The sequence below is a fragment of the Canis lupus genome, chromosome 6, assembly GCF_011100685.1.
Source record: "Canis lupus familiaris isolate Mischka breed German Shepherd chromosome 6, alternate assembly UU_Cfam_GSD_1.0, whole genome shotgun sequence".
In the NCBI taxonomy this organism is placed as follows: Eukaryota; Metazoa; Chordata; class Mammalia; order Carnivora; family Canidae; genus Canis; species Canis lupus.
The window spans coordinates 26090624-26106122 of NC_049227.1; the positions used below are offsets into that span (position 1 = coordinate 26090624).

Sequence of the window (15499 nt, forward strand, 5' to 3'; positions counted from 1 at the left end):
CCCCTAAAGGCCATTGGGTTCTGGCCATCCCCTTCTGGATTTGTAGGCTGGGACTGGGGACTAGTAGGTGGCCTCTGATGAGGAATGGGATGAGGGAGTGAGGGAGGCACTACCTCATCATAGAAATAGCCATCATTAGTCAACACTCCACAGACTTTTCTTTTTAAAGATTTATTTATTCATGAGAGACACACACACACAGAGACAGAAGCAGAGACACAGGCAGGGTGAGAAGCAGGCTCCCCACAAGGAGTCTGATGTGGGACTCGATCCCGGACCCCATCACACCCTGAGCCCAAGGCAGGTACTCAACTGCTGAGCCACTCAGGCGTCCCAACACTGCACAAACTTTAAAGGTAATTCTTAAAAATACAAACATCTGCATATAGGTAACACATCTATGCAGTACAAAAAAAGGATAATCATTAAATACTCCCACTCTTTTTTTTTTTTTAAGATTTTATTTATTTGACAGAAAGAGAGAGCCAAGAGAGAACACAGAGGGAGCAGCAGAAGGAAAGGAAGAAGCAGGCTCCCAGCCAAGCAGGGAACCTGATGTGGGACTCAATCCCAGGACCCTGGAATTAGGATTTGAGCCAAAGGCAGCTGCTTTAACCAACTGACCTGGGCACCCCCCTCTTTTTCTAAATATTTTATTTATTTGAGAGAGAGAGAGCCAGAGAGAGATCCCTCACTCTTGTTTAGAGATATTCTATGCATTTACATATACTTTTTTTTAACCCAAATGGTAACTTACCTAATATACTTCTGCATCTTGCTTTTTTACTTATATGCTTTTCTATGCAGAATTTCCCATATGTCTATGTATAGAACTGTAGAATAGCTGCATGGTATGTGTTAAAAGTTATTTAACCAGCCTCCTACATACAGAGATTTAGGCTGCTTCCAGTCTTCTACTGTTATAAACAACATCGCAAAAAATATCCTTATACAAATGTCGTCGCTTGTGGTGCAGAATTTTAAATTTTTGTGTAGTTGGATTTATCATGCTTCTTCGGCTTCTGGGTTTGGGTCAAACTCAGAAAGATCTTCCCCTCGGTGATACTTTTTAAAAATATTTTATTTATTTATTCATGAGAGACAGAGACACAGGCATAGGGAGAAGCAGGCTCCATGCAGGGAGCCCAACGTGGGACTCGATCCCGGGTCTCCAGGATCACGCCCTGGGTTGAAGGCAGGCGCTAAACCGCTGAGCCACCCGGGCTGCCCTCGGGGATACTTTAAAAAAAAAAAAATCCTTTTTCTGTTTTTTAGTACTTCTATAGTCTTACCTTTTCATTTCCATCTTTGTTTGGATTTTCTTTTGTGTAGGTGTGATATTGGCATCCAGATTAGGATCCACCCACCCCAACCCCACCCCACTCCAAGCTCTGCCCGCACTTCAGATGAGTATTCTCACTATAGCCCAGGATCTAGTAATATATTCTCATCTTACAGGTGAAAAAACAGAGGCTCAGAGAGGTGGAGGCATGTGGCCCAGCTGACTTAGGGAATAATTGGAAACTAGGCTGCAAAGAGTAACCCAGTGACCCCACCCTTAACAATAAAAATAGCCTTTATTTTGAGCCAAGCAATTACTGTAAAAATAAATAAATTTTCTATTTTGGAACAGTTTTAAAGTTACAGAAAATAGCCCAAGGAGTACAGAGAGTTTCCATACAGAGACTAGTACAGAGAGAATAGTACACAGAGTTTCTGTACACCCCCCACTCAGTTTCTGTTTCCTACTATCTTAAACCACTGATATATTTTTCACAATAGATAAACCAATATTGACACATTATTATTATCTAAAGCACATATTTTATTCAAATTTGCATAGATGCTACTTTTCCTGGTTTCATGTCCCTACTCTTCCCCAGCCCAGCTACACTTACAAGGGTCATATCTTCTTAGGCTCCTCTTAGCTGCTCAGAGTTTCTCAGACTCTCCCTGTTTTTGGCAAACTTGACAATTTAAGGGGGTAATACCCAGGTATTCTGTAGAAGGTGTCGCCTGTAGTTTGATGGTTTCTCGTGATTGGACTAGGGTTACAGGTTTTGGAGAGAGAGAAACCCCACCGGTGGCGTCATTCTCATCACATCATACCAAGAGTGCATACCGTCAACATGACATCACTGTTGGGTGTGGACCTTGAACGTCTGAGAGTTTGCCAAGTATTATCCCGATAAAGTTACTTGCCCTCCCACCCATACTGCCCTCTTTGGAAGGAAATCACAGGCTCCACCCCTTTTAAATATCTATATAAATGATCTGGAATGCCACAGGAAATTTATCTACGCTTCATTTTTTTTTAATTTTTAAAAATTAAAAAACATTTTTATTGGAGTTCAATTTGCCAACATATAGCATAACATCCAGTGCTCATCCCTCCAAGTGCCCCCCTCAGTGCCCATCACCCAGTCACCCTAACACCCCTGCCCTCCTCCCCTTCCACTACCCCTTGTTCATTTCCCAGAGTTAGGAGTCTCTCATGTTCTGTCTCCCTCTCTGGTATTTCCCACTCATTTTCTCTCCTTTCCCCTTTATCCCCTTTCACTAATTTTTATATTCCCCAAATGAACGAGCCCATATAATGTTTGTCCTCTGCTTGCCTTCCTTCACTCAGCATAACACCCTCCAGGCCCCTCCACGTCGCGCTTCTCATTTATAAATACAATTCAGCAATTCCTTAAACACACGTGCACCGAGCTACCTTTACTTATTTTTGCTTTTTACTTCTACTCGGCAATGAACTTTCGTGGCCTCAAACTGGACGTGGCTGCATGTGAGGAGCGAGGGAACGTGGATACGCAGTGGAATCATAGGCGAGGTCCCCCCCCTTGCACCCGCACCTCCCGGCTCCCCGAGCGCATTTGCAAACGGGTACAGATACTCGTTGATGCCCCCGCCCGCCCCCCCAACCCCTTTTGTACCCAAATGGTAACTCCCCAGATACACTTGTTCAGAGTCTCAGTTACTTGTAGTAATAACCGTCGTGACATTTGAGGAAGCCCCCGGGGCTGGGTCGCCCCGCGTCTCGGCCGCGCGGGGGAGCCTCTCAGCGCGCCCCGGGGCTCCCGCAGCCCCCGCAGCTCCCGCTCCTGCGCCCCCGGGGGCGCCCCGGGCTGAGTGAGAGCCGCCTCGGCGCCGCGCCCCGCCCCGCCCCCGGCTCTGTGACGTCCGCGCCGGAACCTGGAATTTCGGCTCCGGGAGCTGGCGGCGGCGGCGGCGGCGGCGGGAGCGGGGTCCGGGTCCTGGCGGCCGGGGCGCGGCGCGGCCATGAGCGAGGCCGGTGCCCGCGCGCTCCCGCCGGCCCGGCGCAGCGGGCAGCCCTTCGCGCACCCAGGTAGGGCGGCGGGAGCGAGGCGGGGGCGCGGGCCCAGCCGCTCGCCACCTGCCCGCTCCGGGCGGAAAGCCGGCCCCTCCTACCCCCCTCCACCCCACCCCGGGCTCCCCATCTCGCCCCTCCCGGCGGGAGCCCCGGCGTGGGAGCCCGGGCGGCGCGCTGCAGCGCCTCCCCCCCGCCCCCCCCGCTCCTGCTCTGGGGACCCCTTCCCTGTTAACAGCACCCAGGACCGGGGGAGAGCCCGCAGCCCCACTCCTTGGCTCCAGGCGCCCGCCTCCCAAGTCCTTGAGGCTTTGCTGGTACAAACCAGCTCTGCCTTGGCCGCCTGTTGCTGTGTGATCTTAGGAAAGCAGCTTGCCTTCTCTGAGCCTCTGGGTCTGCGGCGGTAAAATGGGGCGAGGATGCCGGGGCATCAGTTGCGAGGAAAGTAACGTGAAGGGCCTACCTAGCCCAGGGCTTGGCACATGGGCACAATGAATGGTGGCCAGCCAAGCGTTACAATCTTTGTTCTTTTCTTTTCTCTTTTCTTTTCTTTTCTTTTCTTTTCTTTTCTTTTCTTTTCTTTTCTTTTCTTTTCTTTCTTCTTTTCTTTTCTTTTCTTTCTCTCTCTCTCTCTCTTTCTTTCTTTCTTTCTTTCTTTCTTTCTTTCTTTCTTTCTTTCTTTCTTTCTTTCTTTCTTTCTTCTTTCAAGATTTTATTTATTTATTCATGATAGACATAGAGAGAGGCAGAGACACAGGCAGAGGGAAAAGCAAGCTCCATGCAGGGAGCCTGACGCGGGACTCCATCCCGGGACTCCAGGATCACACCCTGGGCTGCAGGCAGGTACTAAACCACAGAGCCAGCCAGGGATCCCCATCTTTGTCCTTTCTTACTGAGTAAAACTCACAGTATCCTGCAAACACTGATTTTTTTGTTTGTTTGTTTGTTTGTTTGTTTGTTTGTTACAGAAGCCTGTACAGCTGCCACCTAGTTGGCAGCACCTAGGCGGGCTTCCTTAGAGCATTCCCATCTTACATTTGTCCCTAACAAAACACAGGACCCTGCTGTGAGTTTTATAAGCAGCGTTTCCTTTATTTCCGTTTGAGGATAGAAGTTTTGTTGCAAGGATTTACAGTAAACCATGAGTGGAGATTTGGGCATCAGGACTCTCTCTGATTGGAGTGTTCTCCATGTCTAGAAGAAAAAGAAAGATATCTAGAGAGATCCAAACCCCAGGAAGTTGCTCAGGAGTCAGAAAACAGCAGTCAATTCAGATCAATGCTTATTATTTTCTAGGTCATTATTAAGTGCTGACACCAGCTCCACTTCAGCCTTTGTTTTTTTTTTTTTTTTTTTTTTTTTTTTTTAAGATTTTATCTATTCACGAGAGACACAGAGAGAGAGGCAGAGACACAGGCAGAGGGAGAAGCAGGCATCATACAGAGAGCCTGAAGTGGGACTCGATCCAGGGTCTCCAGGATCATGCCCTGGGCTGCAGGCAGCGCTAAATCGCTGCACCACTGGGGCTGCCCCACTTCAGCCTTTCTATGATAGCCATTCAAGTATTTTTCTAGCTGGTTTCCATTTATCTTCCTCTTGTTTGAGCACAATCCATCACATTTAAGTTGCTGACCCTGGTTTCCCATAATAGAGGGCAAGGGATTCATGTATCTTGAATTTTTGCTGGGTGTTAAAGGAGACTCTTTAACATCTTTTTAGGAGTGTCTTAACTGACCCCTCTGACTAAAAGGTCTTCCCTGTCCCTCGGACAAATGATGCTTTATGACCTTGTATCCACCAGAACGTCTTGGGAGGCTCAGAAGGGAGCACGTTTGTAACTTTATTGTACTTTGTAAATGGTGGCCTGCTCTACGGGCATCACAGGAGGACGGTTGCTGGAGGAAAGTTGGAGCAGGGCTGGAGACAAAGGGCGTCTAGTTTACAGATTGGGAAATATACGTCCTTGTAAATGATAAAACAGATCACATCATTCCCCTCCTAAATTAAAACTTTCCGGGGATCCCTGGGTGGCTCAGCGGTTTAGCGCCTGCCTTCTGCCCAGGGCATGATCCCTGGAGTCCCGGGATCGAGTCCCGCATCGGGCTCCCTGCATGGGGCCTGCTTCTCCCTCTGCCTGCCTGTGTCTCTGCCTCTCTCTCTCTCTCTCTCTGTCTCTCATGAACAAATAAATAAAATTTAAAAAAGAAAAAAAAAACTTTCCAGTGGTTTCCCATTGCAATAAGACTAAGCGCCAAACTTTTCTGTGGTGGCTGGTAAGGCCTGGTGATTCTATCCCAGCCCACCTTTCTAGACCTTCATCACCTATGACCCTCCCTTAATCTGTCCAGCTCCAGCTATCCTCACTACCTTTCCATTCCTCCAACATATAGTTACTGCCTCAAGGCCTTTGCACCAGCTGTTCACTTTGCCCGGGCTACATTTCTCTTTGATCTTCCTATGGAAGCTTCTTCCTCCTCCTTTCAGATCTCTGCTCAAATGTCCTCTCAGAGAGGCAGACCTCTGGAACCACCCTGTCTGAAGAAGTGCCCCCATCTCTCTCTCTTCTCCTAACTGATTCCCTTGGTTATTTCTTCAGAGCACTTACCACCATCTGAAGTCACCTGGTTTGATTGTTTTCTTGTCTATTAGCTGTCTCTCCTTGTAGAATGTGGATGCCATGAAAAGCAGGGACTTTGTCTTCTTCTCCTTGGACCTGGAAAAGTGTCTGGCACTTAGTAGATGCTAAATATGTGTTGAATGAATAAATAAATGAATGGGTGAATGAAGTGTACCCAAAGCCACACTGGCAGCTATGGCATAGAGGTTGAGAATCTGGACTGTGGATTCCTAGATGCAAATCCTCATTTTCTGTGTACTGCTCTTATCTTTAGGCAAGGCACTTAAGTGCTTCGTGCCTCGGTTTCCTTATGTATTTTTTTTTTAAATTTTTTTTTTAACTTTTATTTATTTATGATAGGCACACAGTGAGAGAGAGAGAGGCAGAGACACAGGCAGAGGGAGAAGCAGGCTCCATGCACTGGGAGCCTGACGTGGGATTCGATCCCAGATATCCAGGACTGCGCCCTGGGCCAAAGGCAGGCGCCAAACCGCTGCGCCACCCAGGGGGTTTCCTTATGTATTAAATGGAAGTAATGATAGTATCTACTTCAAGGGGTCAGTATAAGGATTAAGAGAGTTAATTACATAAAAAGCTTGGTAAGTACTTATATTAGTTATCTGTGCCATGTAACAAATTATCCCCAAACTTACAGACTTAGAACAGTGATAATCACTTCTTATCTCACAGTTTCTGCAAGTCAGGAATTTGGGGATGACGTATCTGGTTCTGGCTCAGAGTCTCCTGCGAGGTTGAGTTCATGGTGTGGGCCAGAGATGCAGTCCTCTGAAAGCTTGCCTGGGGCCTAGAAGATCCCTTTCAAAGATGGCTTGCTCATACTGATGGCAAATTGACACTGGGTGTTGGCAGGAAGCCTCTCTATGTGGACTTCCCCGAAGCTGCTTAAGTGCCCCATGGACATGGCTTTCTCTGGAGCCTCTGATCCAGGAAAGAGCAAAGAAGAAGCCATTAAGGTCTTTTATCATCTGCTCTTGGAGATCACACCCTGTTATTTCTGCAATATCTTTTTGGTCATGTGGGCCAGCCCTGTTCAGTGTAGAAAGGACCCATGGAAGGGTGTGAATGTCAGGGTATTTTAGGGGGAGAGGATCACCGGGAGCCACCCTGGAGACTGGTTGCCACAGGACCATCAAAGTGTTAACTGTTATTATTAATGCCTCTGTTCCCTACTAGATGATAAGCCTACTAGGAGGACAAGAGCTGGCCTGTTTGGCTCACCATCATGTCCCCAGTGCTAGGTGCATAGTAGGCCTTCAGTAAATATTAGTTGAGTGGATGCCTTTCATGATTTGGTCCTATGATGCTTCTAGAGCCTGTGAAGCCCCTTCTGTTCCCTCTGCCATGGGTGCCATTCATTACCTTATTCTATTATAAGGCATATTCCTTCTTTCAATCTGGTGTCACTTCCTCCTAGAAGCCTTCCCTGACTGCTTCTCTTCTCACAGACTGGACTCTGTGTCCCTGCTCTGTATCCACATGGCCCACTGGCCAGTGTAGTCCATTGAGCTGTATTCTTGCTTCTCTTGAGATGTATTATCTTTAAGAGCAGGGATTTTGGAATGGAACAGACCCAAGTTCAGACAATGACTTGTCTCAGTTTCCACCATTCTTTTTTTTTCTTTTTTTTCTTTTTTTTTTTAGTTTCCACCATTCTAAGGGAAGGTTCTGATAGAAGTAAAATCTGGAAGACCACATTCTCCCAGGGCCTCTAGAAAGGATTGCCCCTGTGAGCCAGCCCCTGGCTATCTCTCCTGATCCCTGTTGCTTTCCCTTCCTCCCCGCCTGGCTCCAGCCACCCACTGGTCTCTTCCAGGGTTATTCTTCTCAGGTCCTGCAGTCACTATTCCTCTGCCTGATTGCAGCTTGAATGTCACCTCCCGGAAGAGCCAAAGACCCTGCCCTATCTCAAGTACCCATAGGAGGCATTTGCTCATCCCCCAGGCCCCTCAGCCCCATGGTTCCTGGCATGTTCCATGTTTACGAATGGAATGACTCTTGGTGACTTTTCCCAATCAAACGTTTACCATATTCCATCTGGTAAGTACTTCATACTAGATCATCTAGCACGCATTCAATGACTTTTAAATTGAGGTATGATTCATATAACAAAGCCAACCATTTGGAAAGTATACAATTCAGTGGCATTTAGGACATTCACAGTGTTGTGCAACCACTATCTATCTAGCTCCCAGACATTTTCATCCCCCCCAGAGGAAACCCTGTGCCCAATAAGCTATCACTCCCAGATTCCCCCTCCACCCAGCCCCTGGGTACCCCTAATCTGCATTCTGTCTGTGAATTTACCTGTCCTGGACATTGCATAGAAATGGACTCATACCATAGTGTGACCTTTTGTGACTGCTTCACTTAGCATAAGTAGTATATTCGAGGTTCATCCATGTGGTAGCACATATTAGGACTTCATTCCTTTTTACGGCTATATAATATTCCTTTGCATGCAGTTTTTTTATCCATCATCTGTTGATGGACATTTGGATTGTTTCCATCTTTTGACTATTAGGAAAAATGCTGCTGTGAGCACTTGTGTACAAGTGTTTGATTGGACATCTGTTTTCAGCTCTCCTGGGTATAAATTTCGGAGTGGAATCACTCGATCATATGGTCATTCTCTGCTTAACTCTTTGAAGATTGGCCAAACTCCAGGACTCTTAACCCTCATGTGGGGGTTTGCTGTGACTATTACCCCATTGTTCATTGGGGAAACCCAAGTGACTCAACCAAGATGACCTGATTGTCAATATGCTGTGACTACATGGGATTGCAACTTCTAGGATGGTTTCAGAGCCACTCACCTCTCCTCTCTCCACCTCAAAGGGCATCACTTTGGGTGGTGGGTGACTTATTTGAATTGACCCCATATTCCACAAGGTGGGACTTGGTCTGGGCCTTTGGAGCAGGAACACTTGGAAGGGTAAAGGGATAAAAACTAAACAGCCTCTTTAGACTCCTTCTGTGAGGGGCACTAGGACTTGGTTTGTTTTTTGTTTTGTCTTTAAGATAAATAGAACATCTGGAAGTAGTTTTTATGAAGCCTGCCTGGCCCAGGTACAAATCCCAATGTGTCTATTTATCAGGTGGGTAACCTTGAGCAAGTCCTGTTACCTCTGTGACTTTCAGTTTTCTTTCCTGTGCAATGGGGATAATCATACCCCCTATCTGCTAGGGTTGCTGAGAAAGTTGTTTTTTTTTTTTTTTTTTAAGGTTTATTAATTTATTTTGGAGAGAGAGAGAGAGAACGTGCAGGTGGGGGAGCAGCGGAGGGAGGGGCAGAGGGAGAGGGTCTCATGCAGACTCCTCACTGAGCTCAGAGCCTGAGGATAAGGCGGGGGTTTGACATCACAACCCTGAGATCATGACCTGAGCCAAAAATCTAGAGTCGGACACTTCACTGACTGAGCTACTCAGGTGCCCTGGTTGAAGACTTAGCACCACACCCGGCAGGCACTGAGCACTCAAATGGTAGCTGTTGCTATTATTATATTATTATGTTATTATTACTTAGGCCTTCTCTAGCCTTAATATTATAAGATTTGATGATTTCATGTGCTGCATACCAGCACTTTCTGGAGTTACACCATTAGTTCTATGTTAAGTAACTATTTGGGTTGTTGTAGTCTGACACATTGTCTTAAACTGGAAGACAAGTTATCGTTCATCCTGCAGGGTTTATTTTGTTGTCCTTATCTGCTCAGGCCATACATCAGGGTTACTTGTCATCCTGAAAGGTTTCCTGGGAGGGAGGGATCTTCTGCAGGTCTCGAGGCAGCCAGAGACTGTACAGGCCACCAAAGGCCACAATGGTTCTCTGGCGAGCCAGCCATTTGACTTGAGTTGTTTTTTCCCCTCTGTCTGAAGAGGCCAAGTGAGCTCTGCCCAGCAACTCAGGCCAGATTAGGCCCAAACGCCCTCGATGACTTTTTTTTGTTTTGTGTTTTTTTTTTTTTTTTTTTTTTTCAGGAAGTGAAGAATTTAGAGGGATAAAAGGGGGAAATGACTTTTCAGTGTTGTAAGCTTTGTTGCAATCTGGTTTCTTTTTAAAGGAGCTTTGTTGGTAGTGTGGGACCACCCAGACCTTCAGTGGGGCTCCCCCCTCCCCAACACCAGTAGGACGGGGAGAAGGGAACTGAGCCTGCCTGAACCAAGACCCAGTACCCAGGAGAGGAACCTAGTGGTGAAAGAGGCAGGCGAGAGACATGCTTTTAGGAAGCATCTAGTCCAGTGGGGGAGACACTCGCTGAACAGGTAAAGAGGGATATAGGGTAGTTATAGCCAGCCATAACTGCCAAGAAGGAAATAAACAGGTGAGGAGCTAGAGAGGGAGAGGGCTGACTTAGCTGAGATGGTCAGAGAGGTCTCTGTGAGGCATGGACTTTGGGGCCGAGGCTGAAGGGTGTAAAGGCACCAGTCATATGAAATGCATCCAGTAGAAGGAGCATCCAGGGGGGCGTCCAGCAAGAGCACAGGGTGAAGGTGGGAATGACGTTGGTGTATTTGGGGAGGGTGCAGGCTGCAGCTTCGATGTGGACTAGTGGGGATGAGGTCAGGCAAGCAGAAGCCAGTTCCTGAGGACCTGGTTGGCCCTAGTCAGCAGTTTGACTTTGGACTCAAATGGATAAGTTTCTTGAATTACTCACAGCAACTCACCAAGTATTATTTGCCCATTTTACCCCCCCTAGAAACTGAGGCTCTGAGAAGTTACAAGCTACTGAAACAGAAGGGCATTAATGTCGTGACTCTAGAACCCGCGTGTCTGTGTGTTCATTGGACAGTTGTTTATTTGATTTAAGATGTGCCAGGCAGCGTGCTAATGGCCAGGGTGTCCAAGTGAAAAAGAAACTCCGAGGTCTTTGCCCTCGGGGTTCAGAACTTGGCTCAACCTTGGCCAGAATTCCTCTCTGAACTTTCTTTATTGCAAAATGAAGAAGGACCCATGTGGTAAAGTAATAGGATCACAGATGAAAAGTATAGAAAGGGTTTGGTATAATAATCATGGTGCATGGCGAATGCTCCTTCAAGTCTCGCTGTTTTTGTCGTCGCTTCCAGAAATGTTAGAAATCTTTTTTGTAGAAGTCTTGGCCAAGGAAGATAAACACTCCACATAAGAAGTAGCTTGGTCTGTAGTAAGGTCCCTCACAACAAATATAAAATCTTTCTGTACATTGGATTCATCAACAAATAACCAGATGTGTAGCACAATGTGCCAGGCATTAAGCCTAGGGTCCAAGGGTCTCTAAGCCAAGGGTCTGCCAAACTGCAACTCACGGGCCAAATCCAGCCTGCCGCCTATTTTTATAAATAAAATTTTATTAGAACACAGTCATGCCCATTCATTTATGGATTATGGCTGCTTCCTGTAATGATGGCATAGATGAATAGTTGTGATAGAGACTCAGGTGATAACAGTAAGGAAATAGTAACGTTCTCCGGCCTCTTTTGTTTTTTCTTTTTTAATCTTTTTTTTTTTTCAAGATTTATGTATTTATTCCTGAGAGACACACAGAGAGAGAGGCAGAGACATAGACAGAGAGAGAAGCAGGCTCCATGCAGGAAGGCTGATGTGGGACTCAATCCCAGGACCCCGGGATCATGACCTGAGCCAAAGGCAGACATTCAACCACTGAGCCACCCAGGTGTCCCTGTTTTTTTTTCTTTTTTTAAAAAGATTTTATTTTTTTATTCAAGAGAGACACAGAGAGAGACAGCGACATGGGAAGAGGGAGAAGTGCGGGGAGCCCGATGCGGGACTCCATCCCAGGGCCCCGGGATCATGCTATGAGCCAAAGGCAGATGCTCAACCACAGAGCCACTCAGTTGCCCCTTGCTGACCTGTCTTCCTTTTTTTTTTTTTTTTTTAATTTTTATTTATTTATGATAGTCACAGAGAGAGAGAGAGAGGCAGAGACACAGGCGGAGGGAGAAGCAGGCTCCATGCACCGGGAGCCCGATGTGGGATTCGATCCCGGGTCTCCGGGATCGCGCCCTGGGCCAAATGCAGGCGCCAAACCGCTGCGCCACCCAGGGATCCCTGACCTGTCTTCCAAGCATATAATAGCCATCTAATCCTCAAGATGGTCATGTCAGGAACTACTATCACCATTTTACAGATGGGAGAACTGAGGTGGAATGGTCAACAAGGTAACAGGTGGACCTGGGATTGGAATTCAAGGAGTGGGCCTTGGAGGCTGTGCTTTTAACCACTATATCTGTCACCTCCTCAGACAGATACTTATTCTCACTGAGAATCACAGTGATTGCTCCCCAGAGAGGCCACCGGATGCTCCACTCGCTTGAAAACCAGGAGACTCCGGTTCAGGGCCCAGCGTCACTCTGATTACCTTGTTAGTCACTTCTCTTGGAGACTGTTTACTCATCTGGTCATAAAGCCTTGGACCCGGCTAGTCCGTAGGCCCCACCCAGGTGCCAGGTGGTATGACTCACACAGGTCCTCCCAGCCTGGCAGTTCTGAAGTCTGGCAGATAGAGGAGGCTCCCAAGGCCCTTGGGTCCTCCCCTCTCAGAAAAACGCACAGTAGCTACTGGCAACACGGGGCTATGCAAATAGACATTGAATAAAGTCTGATAAAATTAAAAATTCATTTCCTTAGTCTCACCAGTCACATTTCAATTGCTCAGGAGCCACACATGGCTAGTAGTCACCGTACTGGGCAGTGCAGATATAGAACATTTTTATCATTGCCAAAGGACAGTGCAGCCTGACATTTGATGGCCTGGCATGAGAAATAGCCATGCCAACCTGTGCAGCTCAAGGACAGAAATAGCCACAGGGCCAGCCAGAGAGCTCTTGCTAAATCTGAGTCAGATTATGTCATTCCACTGCTCAAAACCCTTCATAGCTCCCCTCCTTTCTTGACTAAAAGCCGAAGTCCTCACCATGGCCCACAGACCCTGTGTGGTCTGGCTTGTTTCTCCCCAGAACTCTTACCCTGCCACTCATCACTCTCCTTAGCCATACTGGCCTCCCTCCTGTTCTTTGAACTGACTGGGCACAGTCCTGCCTCAGGCCCTTTGCACTTACTCTTCTCTCTCCCTTGGATGCTCTTCTCCCAGATAGCCATGTGGCTCTTTCCTTCCCTTCCTATAGGCTTTGCCCAAACCCATCCATGCCTTATTTTCCTCCACATGCTCTCAATATCTGCAGTATATTGTTCTTGGCTTGTTTACTATTGGTCTCTTCTGACTAGAATATAATTCCCATAAAGACAAGGGAATTTGTGTGTCATATTGAAGGCTGTCACCTAGCAGTTGCTCAGTAAATGTTTTTAAGTGAGCAACTGAATGAATGGATGGATGGGCAGATGTGTCGCCTTTCCAGGAAGAGGGCAGTCATAGGACTGTGGCCATGGACCACTTGGTGGAGATGTCCTAGCAGCTTCAACTAGATGCCCTAGACCCTGGGCCCTCGGGTTAGGGTTAGAGTTAGCTGTGAGCACAGATTACTTGGGGTACCCCACCCCTAGTTAACATCCAAAATAAAAGCAATGTTAAAGAATATGAGTGGAAAGAAGCCCAAAAATTTCTGAAATCAGTGTATACATTGCTTTATTGGTAATCTCAAATGGGATATGCACAAGCCATTTGATCATTTCTTGAGACATAACAGCAAAGCACACATCTAATAGGGCTTCTAATTGGGATGTTGACCATATATTCTGTACCTTAAATAGGAAGAATGATTGGGATGTTGACCGTATATAATATACGGTCAACATCCCAATCATTATTTTTTGCCAGCTTATTTTTTCTCCTTTAGAATTTTTTTAAAGATTTTATTTATTTATTCATGGGGGAGAGAGAGAGAGAGAGAGGCAGAGACACAGGCAGAGGGAGAAGCAGGCTGCATGCAGGGAACCTGACGTGGGACTGGATCCCGGGTCTCCAGGATCATGCCCTGGGCTGAAGGAGGCGCTAAACCGCTGAGCCACCCAGGCTGCCCTAATTTTTTTTTTCAATTGTGAAAAAAAAAAATATCATCCATATAAAAAAGAATGGTATTCAGTACTTACATTCCTTAAATCTTTTTCTCACTTTTTAAAAAAGAGAGACAGAGAGAGAGGCAGAGACATAGGTGGAGGGAGAAGCAGGCTCCCTGTAAGGAGCCTGATGTGGGACTCCATCCCCCAAATCCGGGATCACACCCTGAGCCAAAGGCAGATGCTCAACTGGTGAGCCACCCAGGTGTCCCTTTTTCTCACTCTTTGATGCCCCTGCTTTGCTGGTGTGCTAAACACATGCTTTGGTCTGCCTGGTAGATGAGCCAACATTGCCTGTACCCTACACACCTGATTCATTCATTCATTCATTCATTCATCCGTTCGTTCAGCAGGTGTTTATTGAACATCATGTGTCTGGTTCTGTGCTAGAATCTGGGAACTCAGCAGTGCAAGAGAGGTGGGGTCCCTGCTCTCCTGGGGGCTGCAGTCCTACTGGGGAAGGGAGAGGATTGGAGATAAGGTGCAAGTGAACAGTTAGGGAGGAGGATAGAATTAGGGATGAGTACAGTGGGGTGGGCTCTCAGGAGATAAGGCTGAAGGAGTGAGTGAAAGCTCACTGAGGCAGGAAGTAAATCTGCAAACCTTCCTCCTCTCCAGAGTCTCCTGCAGAGAGGGGTTCCATACAATTTGTCAAACAGAACTCAGTTTCCCCAGCGGCTGGCGAGAGGCCTGGACCAGATGACCCAGAAGGTCCCTTCTTGTCGGGAGTTTCCAGGATTCTGTGAGTGGGAAGAAAAACCCTGAAGTGAACCCAGCACCAAATACGGTTGGGTTAGGTTCTTGGCAGGCACACGAAGGAAGTTGGTGGTAGTTTTAGTCCCATTTGGATCACGGTTGGCTTGTGCCCACATCCTGGGAATGTAGAGGATCTCACGGCCTGTGAAAAGAACTGTCAAGGTAGTTGGGACCTAAGGATGCTGTCCAGGTATACCTGCCTCTGCCCCTCCTTCAGATGGAGGGCTCTCCATGAGCAAGACACTGCTCTAAGTCTCAGAGAGACTACCTTTGTCCTTAACCCAGAAGAATACTAGATGTCAGAAAAAGTACTTAAGGGACGCCTGGGTGGCTCAGCGGTTGAGCCTTTGGCCCAAGGCATGACCCTGGAGTCCCAGGATTGAGTCCCACGTCAGGCTCCCTGCATGGAGCCTGCTTCTCCCTCTGCCTGGGTCTCTGCCTCTCTTTCTGTGTCTCTCATGAATAAATAAATAAAATCTTAAAAAAAAAGTACTTAATTCCCGCGCCTGCCCCCACATCTCCTGTAATTACCCATTCATCTTCCCACCTAAATAATCCTCTCCCAATTGCTACCAGATTCTAGACATTCCTAGATGGAGGCGTATCCCAATGTCGCATATATGCTCCTGCCTCCCACGCAGACAGCCCACAGGCAGCCCACACACGGACCATAGCACTCCGAGGCCATGCTGGGATGACACTCCAGCTGGGCCACCTCAGGAGAACCTCTGACAGAAACTATAATGAGACATTCTTATTCTCT

The 15499-nt window shown here is 47.2% G+C and overlaps 1 protein-coding gene across 3 annotated transcripts in view; it reads left to right on the plus strand.

Annotated features, from left to right (window-relative positions):
* The first annotated feature begins 3236 nt into the window (after positions 1-3236).
* The window catches only part of TMC7 (transmembrane channel like 7), a 62170-nt gene continuing 49907 nt past the window's right edge, over positions 3237-15499 (plus strand). For all 3 annotated transcript variants that reach the window (XR_005360874.1, XM_038540236.1, XM_038540237.1), the window contains exon 1: positions 3237-3349. Coding sequence is in view for 2 of the 3 variants with exons in the window: in XM_038540236.1 (XP_038396164.1) it covers positions 3283-3349 (67 nt within the window). In the remaining variant the exon portion in view is untranslated. The remainder of the gene's footprint in view (positions 3350-15499) is intronic.